At 34.7% G+C, this 23,104-nt stretch overlaps 1 protein-coding gene across 2 annotated transcripts; it reads right to left on the bottom strand.

Moving 5' to 3' along the window:
- Window positions 1-1,257: 1,257 nt before the first annotated feature.
- On the bottom strand, window positions 1,258-21,842 carry LOC111515371 (4-pyridoxate dehydrogenase). 2 transcript variants are annotated; one of them, XM_074185225.1, is made up of 3 exons: window positions 21,640-21,842; window positions 7,565-7,780; window positions 1,258-3,094 (listed from the first exon to the last, which is right to left on the bottom strand). In XM_074185225.1, the coding sequence occupies exons 1-3, from the start codon at window positions 21,809-21,811 to the stop codon at window positions 1,629-1,631; spliced, it is 1,854 nt and encodes a 617-aa protein (XP_074041326.1). In that variant the 5' UTR covers window positions 21,812-21,842; the 3' UTR covers window positions 1,258-1,628. The 2 variants fall into 2 exon arrangements, with proteins under 2 accessions (XP_074041326.1, XP_023027366.2); XM_023171598.2 differs by having other exon boundaries at window positions 7,565-7,794; window positions 21,640-21,772.
- Between the last annotated feature and the right edge of the window lie 1,262 nt (window positions 21,843-23,104).

Below are 23,104 nucleotides of genomic sequence, written 5' to 3' on the forward strand. Positions count from 1 at the left end.
GGGAATAGGTGCTTTTTCTTTGACTTCGAGATGTGGATAACCGTCGCGTCCTCGAACGGTTCTGGAAGTGCTGCAGTCTAAGTATAGCATTTATGATGTTTGTTATAGCTGCTATAACCTTAGGTCGTTGGACTTTCAAAGCCCGGTTTGTTATTTGGTCCGGGCCTGGGGCTTTCCGAATAGCTAGACGTTTTACGATATCAGAAAAACTGAAATTAGTACATAACACTAGATTTCTAGATACTTTTTTAACTCTGGGAATAGCAAAGTTGTGCAGGAGAACTATGAATAGTGACATTAACCATCTGAAGACTCCCACTTGGTTGATGAAACGCGTCATGAATAGTATTCTTTTTCTGATGATTGAAAAAATTGGCTTATTTCGTTACTTCTGTTAGAGTGTTGATACATGGATGCTCTGGACTTGTTTGGACTTTTGTTCCTAAGATAGAGGTGATACTATTAACGAAACTTTATCTCAAACGAGGGTTTCATATATGCAGTGGACGTACCTTGAACTCAATCAAACACACGATTTTTCTATGCCCTGACGAAGGGTGATACCCCCAAACCGATCTGTAGATGATCTACTCGATTAATTTCAGTGGGAACCAGCTGCTATATGAACGCAAAGCAGCTGCAAAATTAACGTTTGTGAGGAAACGGTTCATAAATGCCTTTCGAATATAATTCAATTCCCATCGAAATATTAATCAGAACGTAGTTTCCAACAGTCATTTATCACATACTACTGATAGCTGAAAGCTGGAGTTGGAGATGACCGTTTGCCGGGCCATTGAAACGGGGAGAGGGAAGAGGGGATAGGTGAAAGCACTCGAATGACATATAAATAGTCAGATCTCGGAGGAATGAATCCAGTTATCACCCGAAGACGATTGTGGATACTAACAATCGAAACGTCGTAATAAAACTTGGTTTGGAATATTTTTATTTTAATTTTTCATTTTTTGTTAATAATATTGTTTAATTTTTTTAATTCTCGGCTTTTATTAATATTTCAATTTTTCATTTTTTGGTTGTTGCTTGCATGTTATATCTTTGTAATTTCAGTTTTTTGTTAAAGAAGTTTGTTATTTTCGGTTAATCTTTTTATTTTTTTTCAGGGACGTCAAATCAGTTTATATTATATTAGACAATGGAAGTCCGAACTGATGGAATACACCACGAAACATTGTCAACCACCTTCAAACAAACAGTAAATTATGTGTTATTTTTTATAATGAACTGACAGTAAAATTATTTTGTTATACTTTATTACAAAACACAATATGGACAAAATTACACTGTAATGAATGGACTGACCAGTTCTTGATGAAAATTAATAACACTATCCATGATAATAATTACACAATTTCAATTGCTAGACGCGAAATGTTAATACCGTAGCTTCCTCGGTAGAAAATGAGGAAGCTACGGTATTAGCGAAACATGTCTAGAAATTAAATTGTTCGTGAAAAGTGTGTAATTATTCTCATGGATAACATCAAACTGGTAACAGGAAAGCGAGCTCTACTTCAGAAAGTGAAGTGTGAATTTTGAGGATCTGTCAAGCCTATACACCTTTAAGACATATATCACTTCCAAATCGGGTGGATCATTTTGGAACACTACAGTTTTCCGTAGTATTTTTTAATGTCGTCCGATACTTTTTCTGCGATCATGAAAGTGGGAGCATTTGGATGTCCCCTTATGATATCTGGAATCACTCCTGCATCCACAACTCTCAAGTTCTGTGTTCTATGCACCAAACACTTACTGTTGACAACAGAGTCTTTAGAGGAACGCCCCATCCGAGTGGTACTCATAGGATGATAAATTGTAGATGTGAAATGCTTAATAGCACAGGTCCAATACTCTTTTTCAGAACCATTTCTTTCCACATCTCTACACCCCAATTGGTTACCGATGAAGGTGGCATTGATATCCCTGAAAGCTTTCGTATTCATTAAACTCAAAGCATATTTTATTCCTCGATACATAGTTTCAATATCCTCATTGTTAGGGTCGGAAAAGTAGTTCAAATCAATTACTGGAAAGTCAATAGGATTTTTAGACTGAAGGGTAACTGATCCAACCGATTTTGGATTAAGTAAAACTATGTATATGCAAAAATCTGTTAGGGGATTGTAACCTTCGTAGACTTCACTGAAATACTCATCTAAATTCAGGAATAAATAGGACAGTGACTTGTCAGGTACACCTAGCGGTGGAGGGGTGATTATCAATTCTATATCAGGTGGTCCTCTTCCAGGAGTTTTTGTGTTGATGAAAGCAACATTTTCAACTCCTAATGCATTAGTTAAAGGCGTTTCTCCTCTGACATATCGCTTCAAGTTCTCTCTGAGTGTTCTGTTTGGTGCAATGTTGTTGCTTCTGAATATCATATTAATGAACATCGGGTGATCTTTCAAGAACCTTCCCACTGGCAAGTCATTTTTCACTTCTATCTTGTGTTTGGTCAGCTCCTCCTTCGGTCCAATTCCAGAGAGCATAAGAAGTTGTGGGGTATTGATGGAACCACTGGATACAATAACCTCCATTTTAGCCTTCGCGGTATATTTCTTATAATCCTTCATGAATTCAACCCCCTTAGCTGTCGAGTTGTTCAGTAATATTTTGGTGACAAATGCATTCAATAGTACTTTGAGATTGGATCGTTTATCTATTATAGGATCAAGAAAAGCATGAGCACCATCATCTCGTTTATTGAAATTTATGGTGAACTGCATTCTTGAAACACCAACTGTATTTTTTCCATTGTAATCAATTCGTTTCAACCCTTTTTCTTCACAAGCTTTGAAAAAAGGTTCTGATAGGGAAGTGCGTGGGGCTGTATAGTTGACGTGTAAAGGACCTTGAGTACCGTGGTACCCGCGGTCGTAGTCAGCTATTTGTATTCTTTCAGATTTGATGAAATATGGTAGAATTTCTTCATAGGACCACCCGTCGATTCCCAAATTTTCCCATGAGTCATAATCCGAGGGACTTGCTCTATGATAGACCATCACATTGAGCACACCAGAACCTCCAAGCACCTTTCCACGAGAAAACTTGCATTGCTTGTTTACCATTCCTAAAAAAAATGACTTTGAAAATCAAAATTTCTTTATAACTCTCAAATAAGTGTAAAATCTCCTGGTGAATTTTCGTGCCAGAAATTTCTAGGGCTCCTTAAATGGAAAGATTTATGAAAAGGAGTCAGTTTGTTGTTTCGAATACATTGAATATTGGTCTGATTCGAGTTTATTCTTCACAAAGTGGACCGATGAAAATGAATCAACGCTCATTTTTCATAGTAAGTGTTGATGAATTGCTAAGGCCTGTCGGTTCCACTTGCTATCGCCCAACCCGTGTTAGGAATCACACGTTAAAAGGTAAGATCTCGTTAGTCCATAGCTCGCACAAGTTTCGGCTTCTGATGATTGTCGTTCGTAGGGGTGCGACAGCTAGTTAACGAAAAAACAGATTTTAAAGAGATTTTTTTAAAAGTTCAACTAGTACCTTTGGAAGGTCCTCTACGCTACGTGCACGATTGAATTTGTTGCAGAAGATATGGAAAATAAATCTTGAAGAAAATATAACAAAATCAATTGCTAAACTTCTATTCAATTTTAAGATTAATTATTTATTGTGTTGGTGGCAAAATAAATTCACTTATTTGTTTATGAAGTATGATAACGTACATATTCAAATATTGGAGAAGTTTGAGAATAGAACGAATTTAAAAGAAACTCAAGACATATTTGATTTTTCATCTCTGAAGGCAGATTTCAGTCGGCGAAGAGATAAGATAAGAATATATGAATGTATCAGCTCATCTGCATATACACATACTATTATTCAATCTATCTATACTATTATAAATGTGAAAGTTTGTGGGGATGGATGTATGTATATGTTTGTGCCTCTGTCATGCCTAAATGACTGAATGGATTTAGATAAAACTTACTTTATATAAATACAGCTTATACATCAGGATAACATATAGGCTACAATTTAGAAAGGTTTTGTGTAATTTTGGTCATAATGTAACGTTAAGTATTGAATGAGTCGGAAAAACTCTTGCTCCCTGAGAGCAAATCAGGTGATTTGAAAAAATCAAACATTGTTTACAATTTGCCATGTAATAATTATGTTCTGAATTATTTTGGAAAAACTTCCAGAACATTATCAAGCAGAATAACTTCACACAAAAGTGATAGAAAATTAAATTTTATCAAGCAAAAGTTTTATATTTAGAAAAAAATGTCTAAAAGGCTTTTTCACGAAATGATCCTAAACAACAAAAATCCTAAAAATATGAACAGAAAAACAGACATTGAAAATCTAAGTATAATTTATAATTATTTACTAGACATGACATTATTAGTATCAGATATCAGAAAATTATGACATTAACATCAATAGACCAATTTTGTAAAAATTATTCATCAATATTCAATTTTCAATTGTAAAACTCAGATTACTTGTGAGTATTGTCCATTTTTTTTAATTCTCTATTCTTGTATTTCATTTTAGCTTCCTGACGAAGTCTCTATCCAGAGACGAAAGCTTGACGATTTGTGAAATAGAGTGAGTGGTTTTTCGGGGATTCGTTCTGTTTGGGAAGTTGCAGATATCTTTTAAGTTGCCCGAGCTTTCGCTAATGTTCATTAGCTTTATCAACTGCTGTAATACAAAAAAAGGTTTCAGTTTCAGGAGAAGTGCAGGGCGTACATCTCGACATCAGCAGGTGAACGCCATATTGGAAAGAACTATGGTGTCAGCGGATGTTTCTGCAATTCTGGAACCCTTAGGTACCAGTCGAGATGATGGAAAACGACCAGATGGTATGTCTCTCTTACCATGGAAATACAATAAACTTGTGGTATGGAACTTCACTTGCGTTGACATGGTCGTGGCTTCACATCTAGCTGAAAATTCGAAGACTGCTGAAACTGCAACATTGTCTGGCGACGAAACGAAATGAAATTTCACCACAATCTTGGTGATAACTATTTGTTCCATTCAGTATCATTCTAAACTTTTGGTGTTTATGGCCCGGAGTCTCTGTTATTCGTTCATAAACTCGGAAGGAGAATAGGCTAAGCAACAAAAGATTACTGTTCTACCTCTTTTTTGATTGAAAAAATTAGTATTGCTATCCAACGTGGTAATGCTGCTTCACACCTTGGAATTATTCCTCCTTCACATAATTTTGATGAGTCCATGCAGTGCAGTGCTCATTTCAGTACTAAACTGAAATCTCTTCAAAACAAGTGTATATTCATCAGTCTCATAGATAGATAAGATAGATAAAAATATTTTATTCTCATTGACGAAGTGTGATATATATATATATATATATATATATATATATATATATATATATATATATATATAGCATATAGCATTAGCATTTTACAAGTGTTTTCCACCAATCTTTGAAGTTCACTTGCTACTCATTAGGACAACAATAGGATTGTTCCGAATTCTTGAGGTTCTTGTTGAATATTCCTCTCGAACAGTGAAATAGCATAATCAATACTCCTGACAGCTCTGGATTGAATGATTCCGTAGAGTCTATCTCGTCTTTTGTTTGTAGATTTTTTGCTGAAAAAATCCTTACTAGTTTACTTTGTAAGACATATTCAAGAGGTATCAAAAATGTATATGACTTTTTAGAACTTGAGGCACCAGTCAATCTAATAATAACACTGATGATCTTCATGACATGACATGACATGACATGACTCAACCTCTGACGGAAGCACCAAACTCTCACGAAGGTTCAAAATAGATGAACACTTCAATCTAGCTGACCACTATTATAATCGTCATGCATTTATTGTTCACGTTGGTTCCTGGCGTTGAATCTGGTCATTATTACGCCATTATATATATATATATATATATATATATATATATATATATATATATATATATATATATATATATATATATATATATATATATATATATATATATATACTGATGATCTTCATGACATGACATGACATGACATGACTCAACCTCTGACGGAAGCACCAAACTCTCACGAAGGTTCAAAATAGATGAACACTTCAATCTAGCTGACCACTATTATAATCGTCATGCATTTATTGTTCACGTTGGTTCCTGGCGTTGAATCTGGTCATTATTACGCCATTATATATATATATATATATATATATATATATATATATATATATATATATATATATATTGAATTTATTGGAGCCTCTGGACACCCTCTACATTTTATTCTATGAAAGAGGGGACATTGGCAGATCCAGACTTTCAGATGATGTGGTGCTGCAGGTTTTTCCGGGTTTTCCTGCAGCTAAAAAACTTTTGTTGTTTCATGATTGTATAATTCGTATTACTTTTTTTTATTTCTGTTTAAAATCTGTTTTTTCCGTTAATCATCTGTCGCCCCCATACGATGTGATTCCTAACACAGTTTCTATAATTCAAAATGTTCAACATGAGAATGACCATTTTTTGACAGTGAACAATGCGAAATATTTTTTTTTTATTTTTTGATGTTGTTTATCGTGGTTCTACTCAAACTGTTTGAGTACAGCCAGGAAGATGATAGCACAGCCAGTTATCGAAAGCGCTTGTATATAATAAATAGAAGTCATAAAGCTTCAAATCTTTTTTGTGATATTATAGTAATATTGAAAATGAAGGAAAATTAGTTGATCAGAATGGTACTTATTTATTCATCCTTTGATTTTCATGGAATTATTTTCCAGCAGCTTGACTGCATTAACCTTTTTGGATTCATATCATTTCTAGAAAAATGTGGATTCGTTTGTCGATGACGTTCCAGGTTAGCATCCCAAATTTCTGCCACCGCAGTTGTCGGTTGATTGGTCAAACCACCAACACTGACATAAAAACTTGGCAAGTTGACTTGGGTGTCACACCAATAGTTGGTTCCATTTATGTCTCGCTTGCGTTTACGCAGTTATTTTCATTAATTGCTTTAATTGATCTTTCACATTTTGTCTAGTCAGGAAAGCTATAGATTACGCTATAGAGGACCCCTCCCGATATAGAAGGCCCCGACACTCTGTCGAATGAGGCCTCTATGTCCTCCGTTAACAGATGAATAATATCTTCATCCATCCACCCCAGCCAGGTAGGGTCTGAGGACATTCATGGTTAGTTATGACCCGTTTGTCTCTCTGACTAAAACCAGTTTAAAAGATAGGGGAGCAAGGCGCCAACCTGGAAGAAATCAAGATGACATGCAGGTCACATTTTGTCTTCAATCGAAGACCGCCTGCACAATACTGACGATGTCCAATAGGCTGAAACAGCTATCGGTGGCTTTCAAATTACAGCCGACTACCAAGAAACGATAACATAATACATCAAGGGCCCTCAAATGTCACTTAGTTCAGTCTAATAGTGGTGTGTGTGTCTGGGTGGTTTCAGTAAAATGTAAATATCGAAAATTATTATTATTTCTCCGCAGAAATTCTGTTGAACTGAAACTATGTTGCAATTAACACCGTACATACCTAATATTTAATGAGTTTGTATTTGATACCTTGGCAGAAAGTTTTCCTTGGTGTTGTGAAGTATCCCCAATCCATATGAGAATGTGTTACGTAACCACAGAATGCTGGTATATCACTGAAATTATTCTGGTTGCCTCCTGCTTCTAACAAAAGTACTTTCCAATCGTTAATTTCAGATAATCGGTTCGCCAATACTGAACCAGCCGATCCTCCCCCAACAATAATGAAATCATACTCTCCATAATCTGCAAAAGTATACCTAAAAATAATATTTTGATTGTCCATATTGATATTTGCAAACTGATTAAATCATGCAATATCACATTTTTTCAATTAATTGTATTATGCAGTCAACAAAAAATCCGGGTTCTAAAGAGGCTGAGTCAACAGAAGATGCAGTGGCATATGTACCAATGAAAATCTACATTGGTAGATGGAATGTTTCTTTCCCGCTTGGGGCTTTGTTCACGGGATGGAGCTGTAACTAGTTAACCCAGACACTGAACTTTCGGTACTTCTTGATGTATTTATTTGCGCTTCATATTTCTAAGGCCTTCGACCGAGTGTAGCATGAGTGTTTGCTGACCAAACTTCAATGCCATGGCTTATCGAATCATTTTTGTGTATGGCTCTCTAGCTTCCTGAAAGAAAGTTTCCTGCAAGTGGCCGTCGATGGATATCTCTCGAATACTTTTACCATCAACACTGGTATTCTCCAGGGTATTGTCTCCAACCCTCTTTTTATTGTCTATCAACGATTTATTGGAAAAAAACAAGAATCTAATATGCCTAAGCCTATCTAATATGCCTATGCCTATTGATGTCTCCGAACCGGATATAATGATGTCAGGTTAAGTTTGTTGGGGTTTAAATGGACACCAATATGTCTTGGCACATTCATGTTGCTGGAATTGTAAAAGCTGCTTCTCAAAAGCTTGGAACACTGTTCCGAACCAGAAAAATGTACACAACTCAGCAACTAACGATGCTTTATAAAGCTCAGATCAGATCAGATCAGATCAGATGAATAATGTTCTCATGTATGAAGCTACGTCCTTAAGCATACCCGGAAGCTGCTGGAGTCTATCCAGAAAAGAGCCATCCGCCTGATTGAAGACTCGAACATCACTTGCGACCTTAATAGTCTGGAACATCGAAGAAAGGTTCGAGATTTATCTCTCTTTCATAGATACTTCCACAGGAAGTGTTCAAATGACTTGACACATTTGATTCCACCAAGAGTGGTACATATCAGAAATACCCGACGGACTGTCGCTGCTCATCGTTTTCAGGTTCAACTCAGTACACCTCGAACTTCACTGCTTGAGAACTCTTTCATTTAGAGAACTGCTAGTAGATGAAATAAACTTCCTGAGAACGTTTTTTGAAATGAATTCAATCTCCAGCGATTCAAATCCAACGTGAATCGCCACTCTCGCACAGGCACCGTTCTTAGAGCGGTGTAAGGATTTTCCTGTAGTGTTCATGTTGTCTTTAAAAAAAAGAAACTGATTTAAAAATTCATGAACATCTGAAATTCAAACTTTTTCTAAGGATTTAATAATTATTTCATTATAATTACTGAATTATTGGGCAGTTTGGTGTCATACTTCAATTTTGTTGCCAAGCCTAATTTCGATATCCACCAATATGACTTATTATCTGTCAAAAGACAAAAAGCGATTTCTCGTTTGTAGGTCGATATTGAGGTTACGTGGTTTGTTTACAGACCACCGTTTGTATTTCTACAGCATCTTATAGGAGAATGGTTATGGAGTATTATTGGGCTTCACTTTTTTGAAATTTATTGCCTAGTGTAAGAATTTTAGTCCAAATATTGAACCAAACATGCAGGAAGATATTCATTCTGATAGTCTCTGTTTCGATCTTGATCATGTCCAACGTTAGAATTCAGCTTGTGAAGGAGTATTTTCACAATACATGAAGGTGCTATATCATACCAACTAGTTTCAGAGATAATAAACGAATTTTCTTCCTTGTTAAAGAGGAGGAGTAATTGCGGAAAAACACTTCATTGGAATAAATATCTGAAGAATATATAAAAAATAGATCGTTGCATAGCCAACATATAACTTTCTGATTCATCATTTCTAAGCTCCAGTGTACGAGTTTTCTTAAAAAAAATATATAACTTGTATCGTGTTCAAGAGAAAAGAAACGAAAGAATGCAGAAGGTCTACAACTGGAGTTGATTCAAACAATTCAAGGTAGCTTCTAAGAAAAATATATTTTTTTCATTTTTATTTCATTTTTCTTCGCAGCATCTCCCATCATAGTTTTGCGATGTAGTAATTATTTTTTTGTATCGATGAATCGGTGTAAGTTTTCTCGTGGTATACTGCGTATCCATTTTTTTGTATGACTTTTAAACATTTCTCTTTTATCTCAATGTCCAATTTGTTATATAATTTAGGTTCTAGGTGAGGATGGCATATGCAATAGGTTTTTCTGGTTTTGGTATTTTATAGATTGTTTTATGTCTTGTGTTATGTATATGTGATATGATTTAATTTATTTCATTCTGATATATCTGAGTGTTCTGATTATATCAAAAAATTATGATATACTCAAACTATAGTTCAAACTGTTAGGACATCACACGTTAAAAGGTAAGACCTCGTTGGTCCTTAGCTCGTACAAGTTTCGACTTCTGAGGGTTGTCGTTTGTAGGGGTGCGATAGCTGGTTAACAACAACACATATAATTCATTCATAATAAACTTCCACTGTATTAAATTCAGATTTAAAAAAATGATAAAGATAATTAGTTGTATAAGAACTTGATATAGAAAAGTATTTTGCATGACTGTTTTGGTATAATTCCATGTTTTAATAAACATATTTACATAGTAGAATGCAAATTATGATGATAAAATGCTTAAATGGAAAATAATTCCACATATATTTTGATTCGTTAAGATACCTTTCAGAAATTTGCCCAATCATCACTCAGCTCAAGGTGTGGAAAGGCCCTTCCAGCGCAACGTTTCTTGTCGAAAAATTAGAACATAATTGTAAATGTATCAACTCCAGAGAACTGTATGAAGCGAAGGGCATTCAATCATTCACAGTAAATGAATGGAATATCACACAAAATTACAAATTGTAACGTGAAATTATTATTTAGCAATGTCACTTAATTTGGACACCACGTGTACAGTGCTTTCATAATTAATGTGTATTTCGAATATTTCACATCAAAAAGGTTGTAAGGGAATCTGCCTGGAAGCTAGAGTGATATTTTACACTCAAACATACAATCATAATATAATTTTTTCACGATACACTCAAACATACAATCGTAATATATTTTTTTACGATTGAAAATAAAATCAGAATAAAAAACTTTATATTGCTCACAAAAGACAAATCGGAAAGCGGGAGCGAAAATATTCATGTGCACTGATTATTCATTCACTATAACAACTTTACGAATCATTAATCAGAAAGTAATCTAATTTGGCATTTCACACATGTATAAATCATAACTTTTTTCTGTAGTTATGATATTATCAAATATGACAGAAAATTCTACCATACAAATTCAGCAAACTGGAGAGGAGATTTGTTGAACATTTAGTTATTAGATTACCTAGCAAATTCATTTTCAGCAATTTCTGAAACATCTGATAATGATAAGACAAGTAGATTATAAGCTTTCATCACAATAGTATATATGTATATAGTATTCATGTGAGAGTAATTGGTTTTAAAAGACTTATTTTCCAATTTTCATCTGAAAGTAACTTTTATGCACGATCGACACATCTTAGTGAAAATTTGCTTTCTCACTTTTTTCGTAAGTTTCCCACATTCTTTGTATAACAATGAAGAAACAAAAAACCAGAAAAATGTTTTTCTAAACACTAATTTTATATGAAAAATATCCCCCTCCAAATATGAGATTTCCAAAAAATGGGAAACTCAGGTATAGATCAACTGAAGATCTAGATTGATCATATATGAAACAATCGATAATAAATATTTCATATTTCTTGAATGTTGTCAGTTGCTGTCTATCTTGAACCTGCTCATATTCGTGAATATACGCTTGAAATGATAATAAGAAATTTCTGAAAGAATTAACATCCATACAAACAACCTTCAGAATATAACACAGTTTTCTTTGTGGTCAGTTCAACTACTTGAGAAAAAAACTGAAATTACAAGTGAGAAAAGTCTGTGAAAACTTTAAGTTGAATTTGGGAAAAACATTTGCGATGAGTTAACCCGAAGTTATAAAAAGATAATGAAATACATACTGAATCACATTAAATTACTAAAAGGATACTCACAAGGTAACAGACGGTAGGTAGATTTGATAATAAAAGAAATTATTAATAACAGACTGCATTTCCACTTCACCCACCCTATCAATGTGTATCTTTGTCAAGTTTGTCATATCAATTTCCAAAGTATGTAACTTCACATTACTCTTTCTAACAAATTATTCACAACACGTTGAAAAATGTCATCTCAGGAGACAAGTTTCGTGTCGAGGTGTTAAAAATAACGGTTTGGTATTGGGACTAAACTCTTAAGTGTCTAATCGAATAATTATGAAATTACAGAAATAATCTTCGCATATAATCACTCCAAATTAGGTGCACAAATGCAGATAGAAAACATAAAATAAAAATGAATCAGAACAGTTGCCTAACAAATATTTTTAGCAAGGAACAATGTGTAATACTTCAGGTTTTCTATCAGAAAAATGTATATGTAGTATATACAAAAGCATTTAGTTTTTTGGTACAATCCTGGCTTATGTTGAAAAAATTCATGAAATTCACGCAGGTATCACAAACTATATTGGCTTCAGAGGTACGAGGTGATTTTCCAAACTCCCCAGGGTTTTGTATTGCTCTCTCCTCTATGAAGTACACCAATCGAACCACGGTAATGAGCTGACAAGCTCATTACCAAGGTTCGTGGGTTAATATGTGTTGTTACGTTAACTAACTACCACAATCACACGAACACCAACACGCAAAAGTTGAAATGAGTGACGAGGTTTTGTATTTCAATTCATGATTTCTAGGACCACTATGCGTTCTTCCAGAATGAATCATCACTACAAATTTGAAAATCATCTACAAAACTCTCATTCAGACCTACATTTTTTTATAGAATACAGAAGTACATTTTGAGAGAAGACACCTAAAATTTCTCAACGAAAAATTCAGTGAATTGAGGAGATAATGAACAACAAGAATCATTTGAAGTGCAAATACTTTCTAGAGAAAATGTAAGGTTTTTGATATGGGACGAATATCCTTCAATGAAATTGTTATAAAACGCCATATAAAAATCCGTACTATCAGAAGTACAACACAACCAAAGCACAAACCAAAAAATTAATTTTGCACACGATACAAAACGGTTAACTAAAAATGATATACAGGGCTATTCAAATTCGTTTCTGTACATGGGGATCTCGTAAACGATAAGAGATAGAGTATCGGTTAAATTGTGGCAAAGTTGCGTATTTCAGAGACCTATTGAATGATATGCAGGGATCGAATATAGCTCTTTTGATTCTGGAGATATACAGGAAAAACCAAAAAATCCCAAAGTATTTTTTTGCCTATATCTTCTTTATTCGCAGACATATTGAAAATCTGTCTACATTTTGCCATTGGCACTTGATGTGGGCTCTCAGAATATATACATGAATATTTTACACAGGGTGTCATCTGTCTTGGGCCACCCCCATCTTTGAATTTTTAAATACGATCTGTATTTTTTGTTGTAGTTTTTGGATCGTAGACATTCACTTCATACTGAGAAATTATATTCAATTTTATATTTCGGTATTTTTCGGTAATATTCAATTATAATTGTGTGAATTATTCCCTTTTGAATTACGGCCCTGGAAATTGGTTGACTGAGTTGAATAAAAACACAATAGCAACTTCCACGTCTCCCTATGTATCGTAGAGTTTTTCGAGAGTTTTTTTTTTAACTTTTAGTTACCTATTCATATTTTTTCCATTGTTCTGAGCGTTTTCTACAATGAACTTCGAATAAGAAAACCTTTTATGATTATCTGAAACATATCTACAACAAAAATATATTATATGTGTTTTGATGAGCAGACAAAAAAATTGGTAGCAATAATACCATCCGAAACGAAATCTATAATTATAATGAAAATTGAAATGAAAAATTAATTGTGCAATAAATGTTCGAATTGGAGTCCTTCCATTTCGAGACTGGCTCCATCAGAACCAGGAAATAGCTCGATCACCCTACCCATACGCCACTTCAGCGGTGGAAGGCCATCCTGTTTCACAGGCACAAGAGTACCTATTTTGAGCAATTGCTGATGATTTTCTTTCCACTTGGTTCTTATTTGTAGGTTGGAAACGTACTCCTTTGCCCATCGTACCCAAAAATGTTGTAGCATACTTTGGATATGTTGATAACGACTTAGCCAGTTAACAGGAGTTGTCACCCAATCATGATCAGGAACTGCCGTCAATCTATCACCGATGAGGAAGTGTGCCGGGGTTGTTGAATCATTTGGGTCGGAAGAAAGGGCATAAAGGGGTCTGCTATTTAGACAGGATTCGATTTGTACTACAAGAGTGGATAACTCCTTGAAAGTTAAAGAAGTGTCACCGACGACTCTTTTTATATGATATTTCACCGATTTCACACCTGACTCCCAGATTCCACCGAAATTTGGTGCACGAGGAGGGATGAAACTCCAAGAGATACCTTCTTGACTCAATTTGTTTTGAATTATGTCACGCGAATTTTCAAGATTTTTTTTCAATTCAGTGCTAGCTCCAACAAAGTTGCTACCGTTGTCAGACATGATTTTTGTACATAATCCTCGCCTCGCAACAAATCGCCTCAATGATGCAATAAACGATTCAGTTGTTAGGTCATTAACTACTTCTGAGTGCATGGCCTTTGTCACAAAGCATATAAAAATACAAACATAGGATTTTAGTATTTTGAAATTTCGACCCTTTCTATCTCTCAAAGAAAACGGTCCACAATAATCAACACCGGTAACTGAGAATGGACGAGCTGGTGTTATCCGTTCTTTCGGGAGGTCACCCATTATGTTTTTACAGTGTTCGCTCTGAACCTGAAACATTTTACACAGTCATGCACAACTTTGCGCACATTACGACCAGAAATCGGCCAAAAACGCTCCCTAAGTGATGCCAATAGAGCTTGCGGACCTGCATGCAGTAAACGTATGTGCTCGTTCCGAGTTATAAGAACTGAGAGAATGTGAGATTTTGGTAGCACAGCCGGGTGTTTCTTATGAAAATCAAAATCGGAATGTTTCAATCGTCCACCAACACGTATAATACCTTGTTCATCTAAGAATGGGAACAGGTTATTTAGACAACTTTTATTTCCAACACAACCGAAAGATTTTAATTGTTTAATTTCGGTTGAGACAGTCTGATTTTGCGTTATACGAATTAATTGTAACAAAGAAGAATTCAATTCTTCTGGAGATAGAGGACCGGCTATCCTAAAATTTTTCAATTTTACATTGTTAATGAATCTGAGAATATAAGCAAATACACGTTTGAGTTTATTAAACGATGAAAATTTGTTAAATTCTGGAAAAATAATGAAATTATTAATTTTGACAGTGACGGAGGCTAGGGAATTAACACGAACCTCAGGCATGTCTGTTTGCGATATTGAGAATGAGGTCTTCTTAGGCCAATGATCCTGAGGCTGTTGCAGCCAATCAGGGCCAAACCACCACGTATTCGATTTCATCAGGACACTCGAAGATGTGCCCCTAGATAAAAGATCAGCGGGATTGTCAAGTGTATTGACGTAATTCCAATCGGACGGAGATGATAAATTTTGAATCTGAGCTACTCGATTCGAAACGAACACCTTCCATAAATGTGGAGAGCCGTTCAGCCACGATAAAGCTATAGTTGAATCGCTCCAATAAAATGCTTTTTGAATATTTATTGACCTGGAACTGAAGGCAGATTTCACTTTGTTCATGAGTTCTGCTAGAAGCAAAGCTGCACAGAATTCTAGTCTGGGTATCGTGAGTGACTTCAGAGGAGCAACTCGAGTTTTTGCACATAACAAATGACATCGAAAACTATTTAGATGGTTCAAAGTTCTGAGATAAATGCAAGCTCCGTATGCGGCTTGAGATGCGTCAGCTAATCCGTGAAGTTCTATAAGTTCGGTATTCGAACAAATAGCTTGCCTTGGAATTTTAATATTATTAAGTACCTTCAAATCATGTTTGAAAGAGTGCCACATTGTGAGAATGTTAAGCGGGACAGATTCGTCCCAGGAAACGCGGAGACTCCATAACCGTTGTATAACAATTTTAGCAATAATTGTTATAGGAGATAATAAACCCAATGGGTCAAATATTTGAGCGATGAAGCTAAGAATAGTGCGTTTAGTGATATGTTTCATTTCATCGGTTTCTATTCTTATCGAATATTCTAGAGTATCCAATTTGGAATTCCAATACAGATCTAAGGTCTTTGAATGTTCATCAGCTCCAATGTTAATATTAGTTTCAAGACTGTCAGAATGACAAATGATTTCCGGACTATTTGACATCCATTTTCTCAGTACAAACCCATTTCAGCAAGACACTCCGAAACCTGATGTTTGATACGCGAAATATCATCTGCAGTGTTGCCACCTGTAAGTAGATCGTCTACATAGAAATCATGCCTTATAATTGAGCTTAGGTCAGGGTAATCATTTTCCTTTTGATTAGCGATTTCATGAAGTGCACGAATGCATAGAAAACTTGCGGACGAAGTACCGTAGGTAACAGTGTTGAGCTCATATGCTGAAAGTGGTTCGGAAGAGTCAAAGCGCCATAAAATTTTTTGGAGGCTTCTGTGATTCTCTGTTACTAGAACCTGCCTATACATTTTTGCGATGTCTCCAGCAAGCACAATATTATGCATTCGGAAACGTAAGATTACTGATATCAGGTCATCTTAGATAGTTGGGCCAACTGCCAATATGTCATTCAGCGAATAGCCCGATGTTGACTTTGCGGAGCCGTCGAATACAACTCTTAATTTTGTTGTTGTGCTAGTATCTTTCATGACACAATGATGGGATAGGTAAAATCCATCTTCAGAAATTTCATCCAATTTTGTCATGTGTTTTAAGGAAAGGTATTCTTTCATAAAGTCATTATAATGTGTTTTTAGAATCTTATTTTTAGATCATTTATTTTCCAAAGAATAAAGGCGTTTTTCCGCAGTTTTAAGTGATTCGCCTAATTTAACAATAGGTTCCTTCAAAGGAAGGGTGACTATAAATTGCCCTGTATGGTCTCTTACAGTATTATTTTTAAAATGTTCTTCACAAAAAGATTCTTCTGGGGAGAATTGTCGAGTTGAAGAGAATTCTTCTACTTTCCAAAATCGCCAAACTTGTTCGTTGAGGTAGGTCACTGGAGATCATCCCAGTATTACAATAAGTTTTGATACAACGTGAGTTACAAAGGTACCATGAACCAGATATAATCCAACCGAAATGAGTTTTTTGTAAAATCGGCAATCTTGGACCCAATTTAATCTGCCCTGTGCATAACAGATCGTAAAAAATATCATTACCAATTAACATATCTATTGGACAACTTGTATGGAAGTTTGGGTCAGCAAGAATCAAACTGGGGGGTATTTAAATAATTTTCGAGTTGAAAGAGACAGAAGGTATTTTTCCCGTAATTTGATCTAATATAAAAACAAGACAAAGTTGCTTGAAATGAGTTTATGCTGGATTGAATTTTTACACATGTTCTGGTGTCAATAGAAGATGAAATTTTATTTATGCCAGTAACTAAAATTTTGCATTTTTCAGTTCTTAGATTCAATTTATCACTTAGATTTTTGGTAATGTAATTGCTTTCAGATCCGCTGTCAAGCAACGCTCTGCAAGTATGTGCTTTACCAGAGAAATCAATGACATCAACCAATACCGTTGAAAGGAGTGTATGTTTTTTGTCTTGTGTAGAACATAACGAACTTGATTGAATAGTGCTGTCATCTGACGAGGAAGAATTATTATTCTGAGCGTATGATTTAGAATTTTCTTTGTTTGAAAAACAGTCTAAAGATTGATTTTTATTCTTGAAATGTAATAAGGTATTGTGTAAGTTGCCACATTTCCGACATTTGCTGGCAGTGCATTGTTTCGCAGAGTGATTATTTCTTAGGCAATTAATGCACGTTTTGCTTCTTCAAATCGAGCACTAGATTCCATATCCAAAAACTTTGAACAATTGTAATAAAAATTATCTCGAGAACAAATGACACACCTTTTCAAACTATAACTAACCAGTGATTTCACAGATTTACCGGAAACAGTCGTTTTTTCATAACTTAGAGTTTCTAATAGACAACATCGTTCTTTCAAATAATCAAGAAACGTTTTTAATTTTGGCAATTCTGATTTGGTATTCTTTGCTTCCCATTCTCTTCTGGTACTATGATCTAATTTAGTTGCTATTAAATGAATTATGAGGGTGTCCCAATGTTCCGTTGGCAATTCCAAGGTTTTCAACGCGCGCAAATGACGAGATGTACCGTCAACCAATTGACGCAAAGCTGTGGACGACTCCTTGTTTACTGTTGGCAAGTTAAATAATGCTTTTATATGATTCGATACTAATAGTTGCTTATTTTATACCGTTCAATCAAGCCAGACCACCCTATAGCATAATTTGCATCAGAAATTTCTAACTCCTTTATAACGTTTGCAGCCTCGCCTTTCAAAGATAACCTAAGATAGTGAAATTTCTGAACCGGCGACAGAGAAGTATTTTCATGAATCACCGACTTGAATGTGTCTTTGAAAAATAACCATTCACTATAGGAGCCATCAAACGTTGGTAAATTGAGAGTAGGTAATTTAATATTTATTTCAGGGACGTTTTGTTGCGAGGTCGAAGCTTGAGACTGAAAAGCCGGGTCAGCAGATGATGTTTTCTTCATAATATATTTACGAGCATCACTTATTATTTGGTAATAGGTATTTTCAAATGAGATAGATTCCTCATGAATGGTATTCAAAATTTCTGGATCATCATCTGTAACCTGAAGTTCCAGCTCATACTGTATATTGTAAAATTCCTCCAACAACGGTTCGGTTTTACCAAGTCTTTGTTCGAGCTGAATAATGTCAGAGCTTTGTTCATCCAAACATTTTTTGAAATATGTCTCAAATCTAGTTAATTGAGCTTTGATCATGCCTCGCTTTTTCTTGAGTGCGACAGACATAATGAAAAAGTGTTACTTGCAATTTTTAGCGAAAAACGACAGAACGAAAGATGAATGAGGAACTATTTGCTAATATTATGCAAAATTTGTAATTGAATCAATATGAGTATAAAAACTTTGTTAATGTTATACAAAGTTTCGTATTATTGGTTTCAAATCAAATGAACATTGAGAATAAGGTGAAAATCGTTTGCTATATATTATGCAAATTGTTTTTTAAAGTATAAATATCAAATACACTCTTGAAGTATTCATCAAATTGTGATGTGATAGGATTAAAAAATGAGAATGGAACGAACACACCTTGTATACTGCCTGTGCTGTCCGGGATTCCAATTTCCAACTTCTAATGCGATGTGTACTTGGCTCAGCTCTCTTCTTCACGTGAAACAGCCGGTGGATTTTTTATCACTTATTTTTTAATTCAAATGAACTAATAATTATTATTATTTGGTATCGTGAATCGAAGGACCATGTTATTATGTGAATAATGTAATCACATATCTAGTTTTTGTTGATTTATTGCATACAAATTTTAATGTAAAGTACAGATAAGTTTTTAAACATGTGTGTTCAAAACAACGAAATCGAATGAATGTCTAAATGTTTATCTAACACACTAGCAGGTGGTCGGTGAGTACTTCCAGGAATTCCAGTCCACCCTAGCAACGATATTTTTTCTTGGTTACCATGCACCATCACTCAGTGGCGCTCACGTTTAGTTTATTGCGGGTCATACGTAACACCAGATCTTACTATTTTGGGCTATTTTCTGTGGGGGACATTGAAAAATAGGATTCACGCTGGCAGAGAGATAGAGTTCAAAAATTTAGCAAAATGGAAGGAATCCAATTCGAAAATTTACTGCGCCAATATTTTTTTTGTATATATAATTAAATTACTTCATTTCAATTTTCATTACAATTATAGTATTCCTTACGGATCTTATTATTGCTATCATTTTTTTTTGCTTATTAAAACACATATAATATATTTTTGATGTAGATATGTTTCAAATAATCATAAAAGATTGTCTTATTCGAAGTTCATTGTAGAAAACGCTCAGAGCAATGGAAAAAAACTCTCGAAAAACTCTACGGTACATAGGGAGACCTGAAAGTTGCTATTGTGTTTTTATTCAACTCAGTCAACAGATTTCCAGGGTCGTAATTTAAAAGGGAATAATTCACACAATTATAACTGAATATTACCGGAAAATACCGAAATATAAAATTGAATTTAATTTCTCAGTATGAAGTGAACGTCTACGATCCAAAAACTACAATAAAAAATACAGATCCGTATTTAAAAATTCAAATATTGGGGTGGCCCAAGACAGATGACATCCTGTATAAAAGATTCATGTATATATTCTGAGAGCCCACATCAAGTGCCAATAGCAAAATGTGGACACATTTTCAATATGACTGCGAATAGAGAAGATATAGGCAAAAAAATAATCTGGGATTTTTTGGTTTTTCCTGTATATCTCCAGAACCAAAACACCTATATTCGATTTTTTTACATCATTGAATAGGTCTCTGAAATACACAACTTTGACACAATTTAACCGACCCTCTATCTCTTATCGTTTACAAGATTCCCATGTACAGAAACGAATTTGAATAGCCCTGTATAATATGTATCTCAATCCACTGTTATATGTTGAAATATCAAATGAAATGAGACAAATATTTTGAACGCTCACCATTCACTTTCTGACAATAATAAAACTGATTTCATAACTCACAATATGGAATATTTCTAGAGTAATTTCGTTAGGAGCACAACAAAAATTTGTGGGCGTCATATCAGGTGATCTAGTGGGCCAATTTAAGGGACAAGTTTGTCATATAGCTATTTTGCAACCAGTCTGTTATAATATAGAGGCGCCTCATCTTGCTGTGACGTAACATCATTTGGAAACTTATTTGATTTCGTTAATTAATAACCAGTAGACTGTCAGACGTAGGCACGCAGAAGACCTCACTTAATCACCTTTAGGTTATTTAGAGGCTATATGTTAGATTTGAAGAATACAATACACCACCGTAGTTCTTTTAAGAACTCGTAGATAGATAGATAAAAATGTACTTGCGAAGAAATCACCCCAAGAAAATTTCATAATGAAGAAAATCAACACGCGACGCGACGCGACGCGTGATGCGGAAATATCGCCTTTCTCATCAGAACGTACTGATAATGATACATAGTTACGTAAATTTTGGTATCTTGTCCGGTTCAAACGTTAGAAGGAGAGCGATTATTTACACCTACCCTGTATTTTTATTCATCAAATATGATTTCGCATAACAAAAAAAAAAATTCCATTCTTGCAGAATAAAATTGATATTATCACCAGGCATAAGGATTTACCTATTCACCAATTAAACTTTAAAACCAGGGTTTGATATTGCTGTACATTAATTTTTATTATTATAATGATATCTTAGGCTAGGTCAATTATTTATATGAATGGTATAAGAGTGTACTTTTCAACCAGAATGACATGAGGAAACTTTTCCAAGATGATCAAACAGGTAAGTTGGAAATTATGAATTGTCGATGGGGTAAAAAGTGGTAGATGTCTCTCAAATACCGTAGCAGCTTCTAGGAATAGCATATGCAATCAGAAAAAGATTGATTTGTTATTGAGCTGTTTCTTCATGAAAAATTTGTCATCGTGTCATAATTATTGCCTATTCAAAAATATTAATACTTGAATTGAAGTTGAACTTCTATAACAACTTCATTTATTTTCTTTCATAACTATTTTCCATTCATAAAAACTGATATGTCGTTAAAATCCTCAATACTCACAGTGAAGAGAAGAATTACAAGTGTCCAGTAAGTCCTTATTACTTTTTCGTGGGATATAGTTTGTACTATAGTTTATATAATCACTCACATTGTCGACGAATTCGTCAAACTGGGAGCATTCATATAATTCCAAACAATTAGCTAATAAAAGGCAAATAAAATATATATTCATTGTAGTTCGTTGTGGATACTTTCAGTAATGATTGAAGTACAAATTATTCTTTATATACGATAATGAGCTCACGAAAGTGGGGAGCGATTATTGAAAGTATTTTGAATTTTTATTGCTGAATGATAAGTATATTCAGAACATGGTGTGTTTCAGAATATGTTGGCTGGAAAGGAATCATTCTGAAACTTCGACTCGGTCTTTGCCCGAACTTTTCCATTCGTAAAATTTTTCAGGAAAATAAAACTTTTGAAAAAAGTTCTATTTCACCTATGAACAGAATATTTGGAAAGGTAACCAACTGATATAGCTGTATAAAAAGAAGGAATATATTTTTTTCAATAAGTTCTGGACCGACCTCTGATACCGAAAATTTCCAGTGTATAGAGTATTTTTTTAAAGACAAAGTACAAGCGCTACAGGAAAATCCTTAAGGCGCTCTCAGAGCGGTGCCTTTGTGAAAGTAGCGATCCACATTGTATTTGAATCGCTGGAGATTAAATCTATTTGGAAAAACATTCTCAGGAAGTTTATTCCTCATAAACACAGTTTTCCAGAAGAAAAAGTTCTCAAAGAGGGAAGTCCGAGGTGTACTGAGTCGAACCTAGAAATGATGAGCAGCCACAGTCCGTCGCGTATTTCTGATATGTACCACTCTTGCAGGAATCAAATGTGACAAGTCACTCGAACACTTTCTGTGAAAGTATCTATAAAACAGAGACAAATATCCAATCTTTCTTTGATGTTCCAGGCTATCAAGGTTGCTCGTGATGTTCGCGTCTCTAATCAAGCGGATGGCTCTTTTATGAATGGAACACAGCAACTTCAGTGTATGTTTGGGGGTAAAGCTCCAAACATGAGAACAATATTCCTTGGATTGGTGTATTTATTAGCTGTCAAACAGGTGTAGTTGTTTCCGTCGTATTGAGAATATTTTGCCATTGTTCATTTTTCAGATTTCCTGGAGATAAGATTGACTTTACTATTACTGTCATTTGTGTTGCCTGTCTCTCATGTCATACGCATTGATAGATTGGAAGTGGCTATTTGGAGAGTTGAGATTAAAACGAAGAGAGGAAGTTTTCGTGACCAGAACAGAGGAGACATAGTGAACATTTTCTTACGTTTTTCAACTAGAATAATTGTTAGATTATCATAGAATCAGTGCTGTATATATTTACACTCTTCACTCCTATTTCCCTTCCCAAGCCAAATTTCTCGTTTCCTTGGAGTGTAAAACCAGAGGATTTTGGAGAATTCGTCTGTCTGAGAACAGGTGAGTGGCAAAATCGTTAA

Source organism: Leptinotarsa decemlineata, unplaced genomic scaffold (assembly GCF_025532065.1).
Source record: "Leptinotarsa decemlineata unplaced genomic scaffold, Ldec_3_MD MMD2_tig00026369_RagTag_RagTag, whole genome shotgun sequence".
NCBI classification, from domain to species: domain Eukaryota; kingdom Metazoa; phylum Arthropoda; class Insecta; order Coleoptera; family Chrysomelidae; genus Leptinotarsa; species Leptinotarsa decemlineata.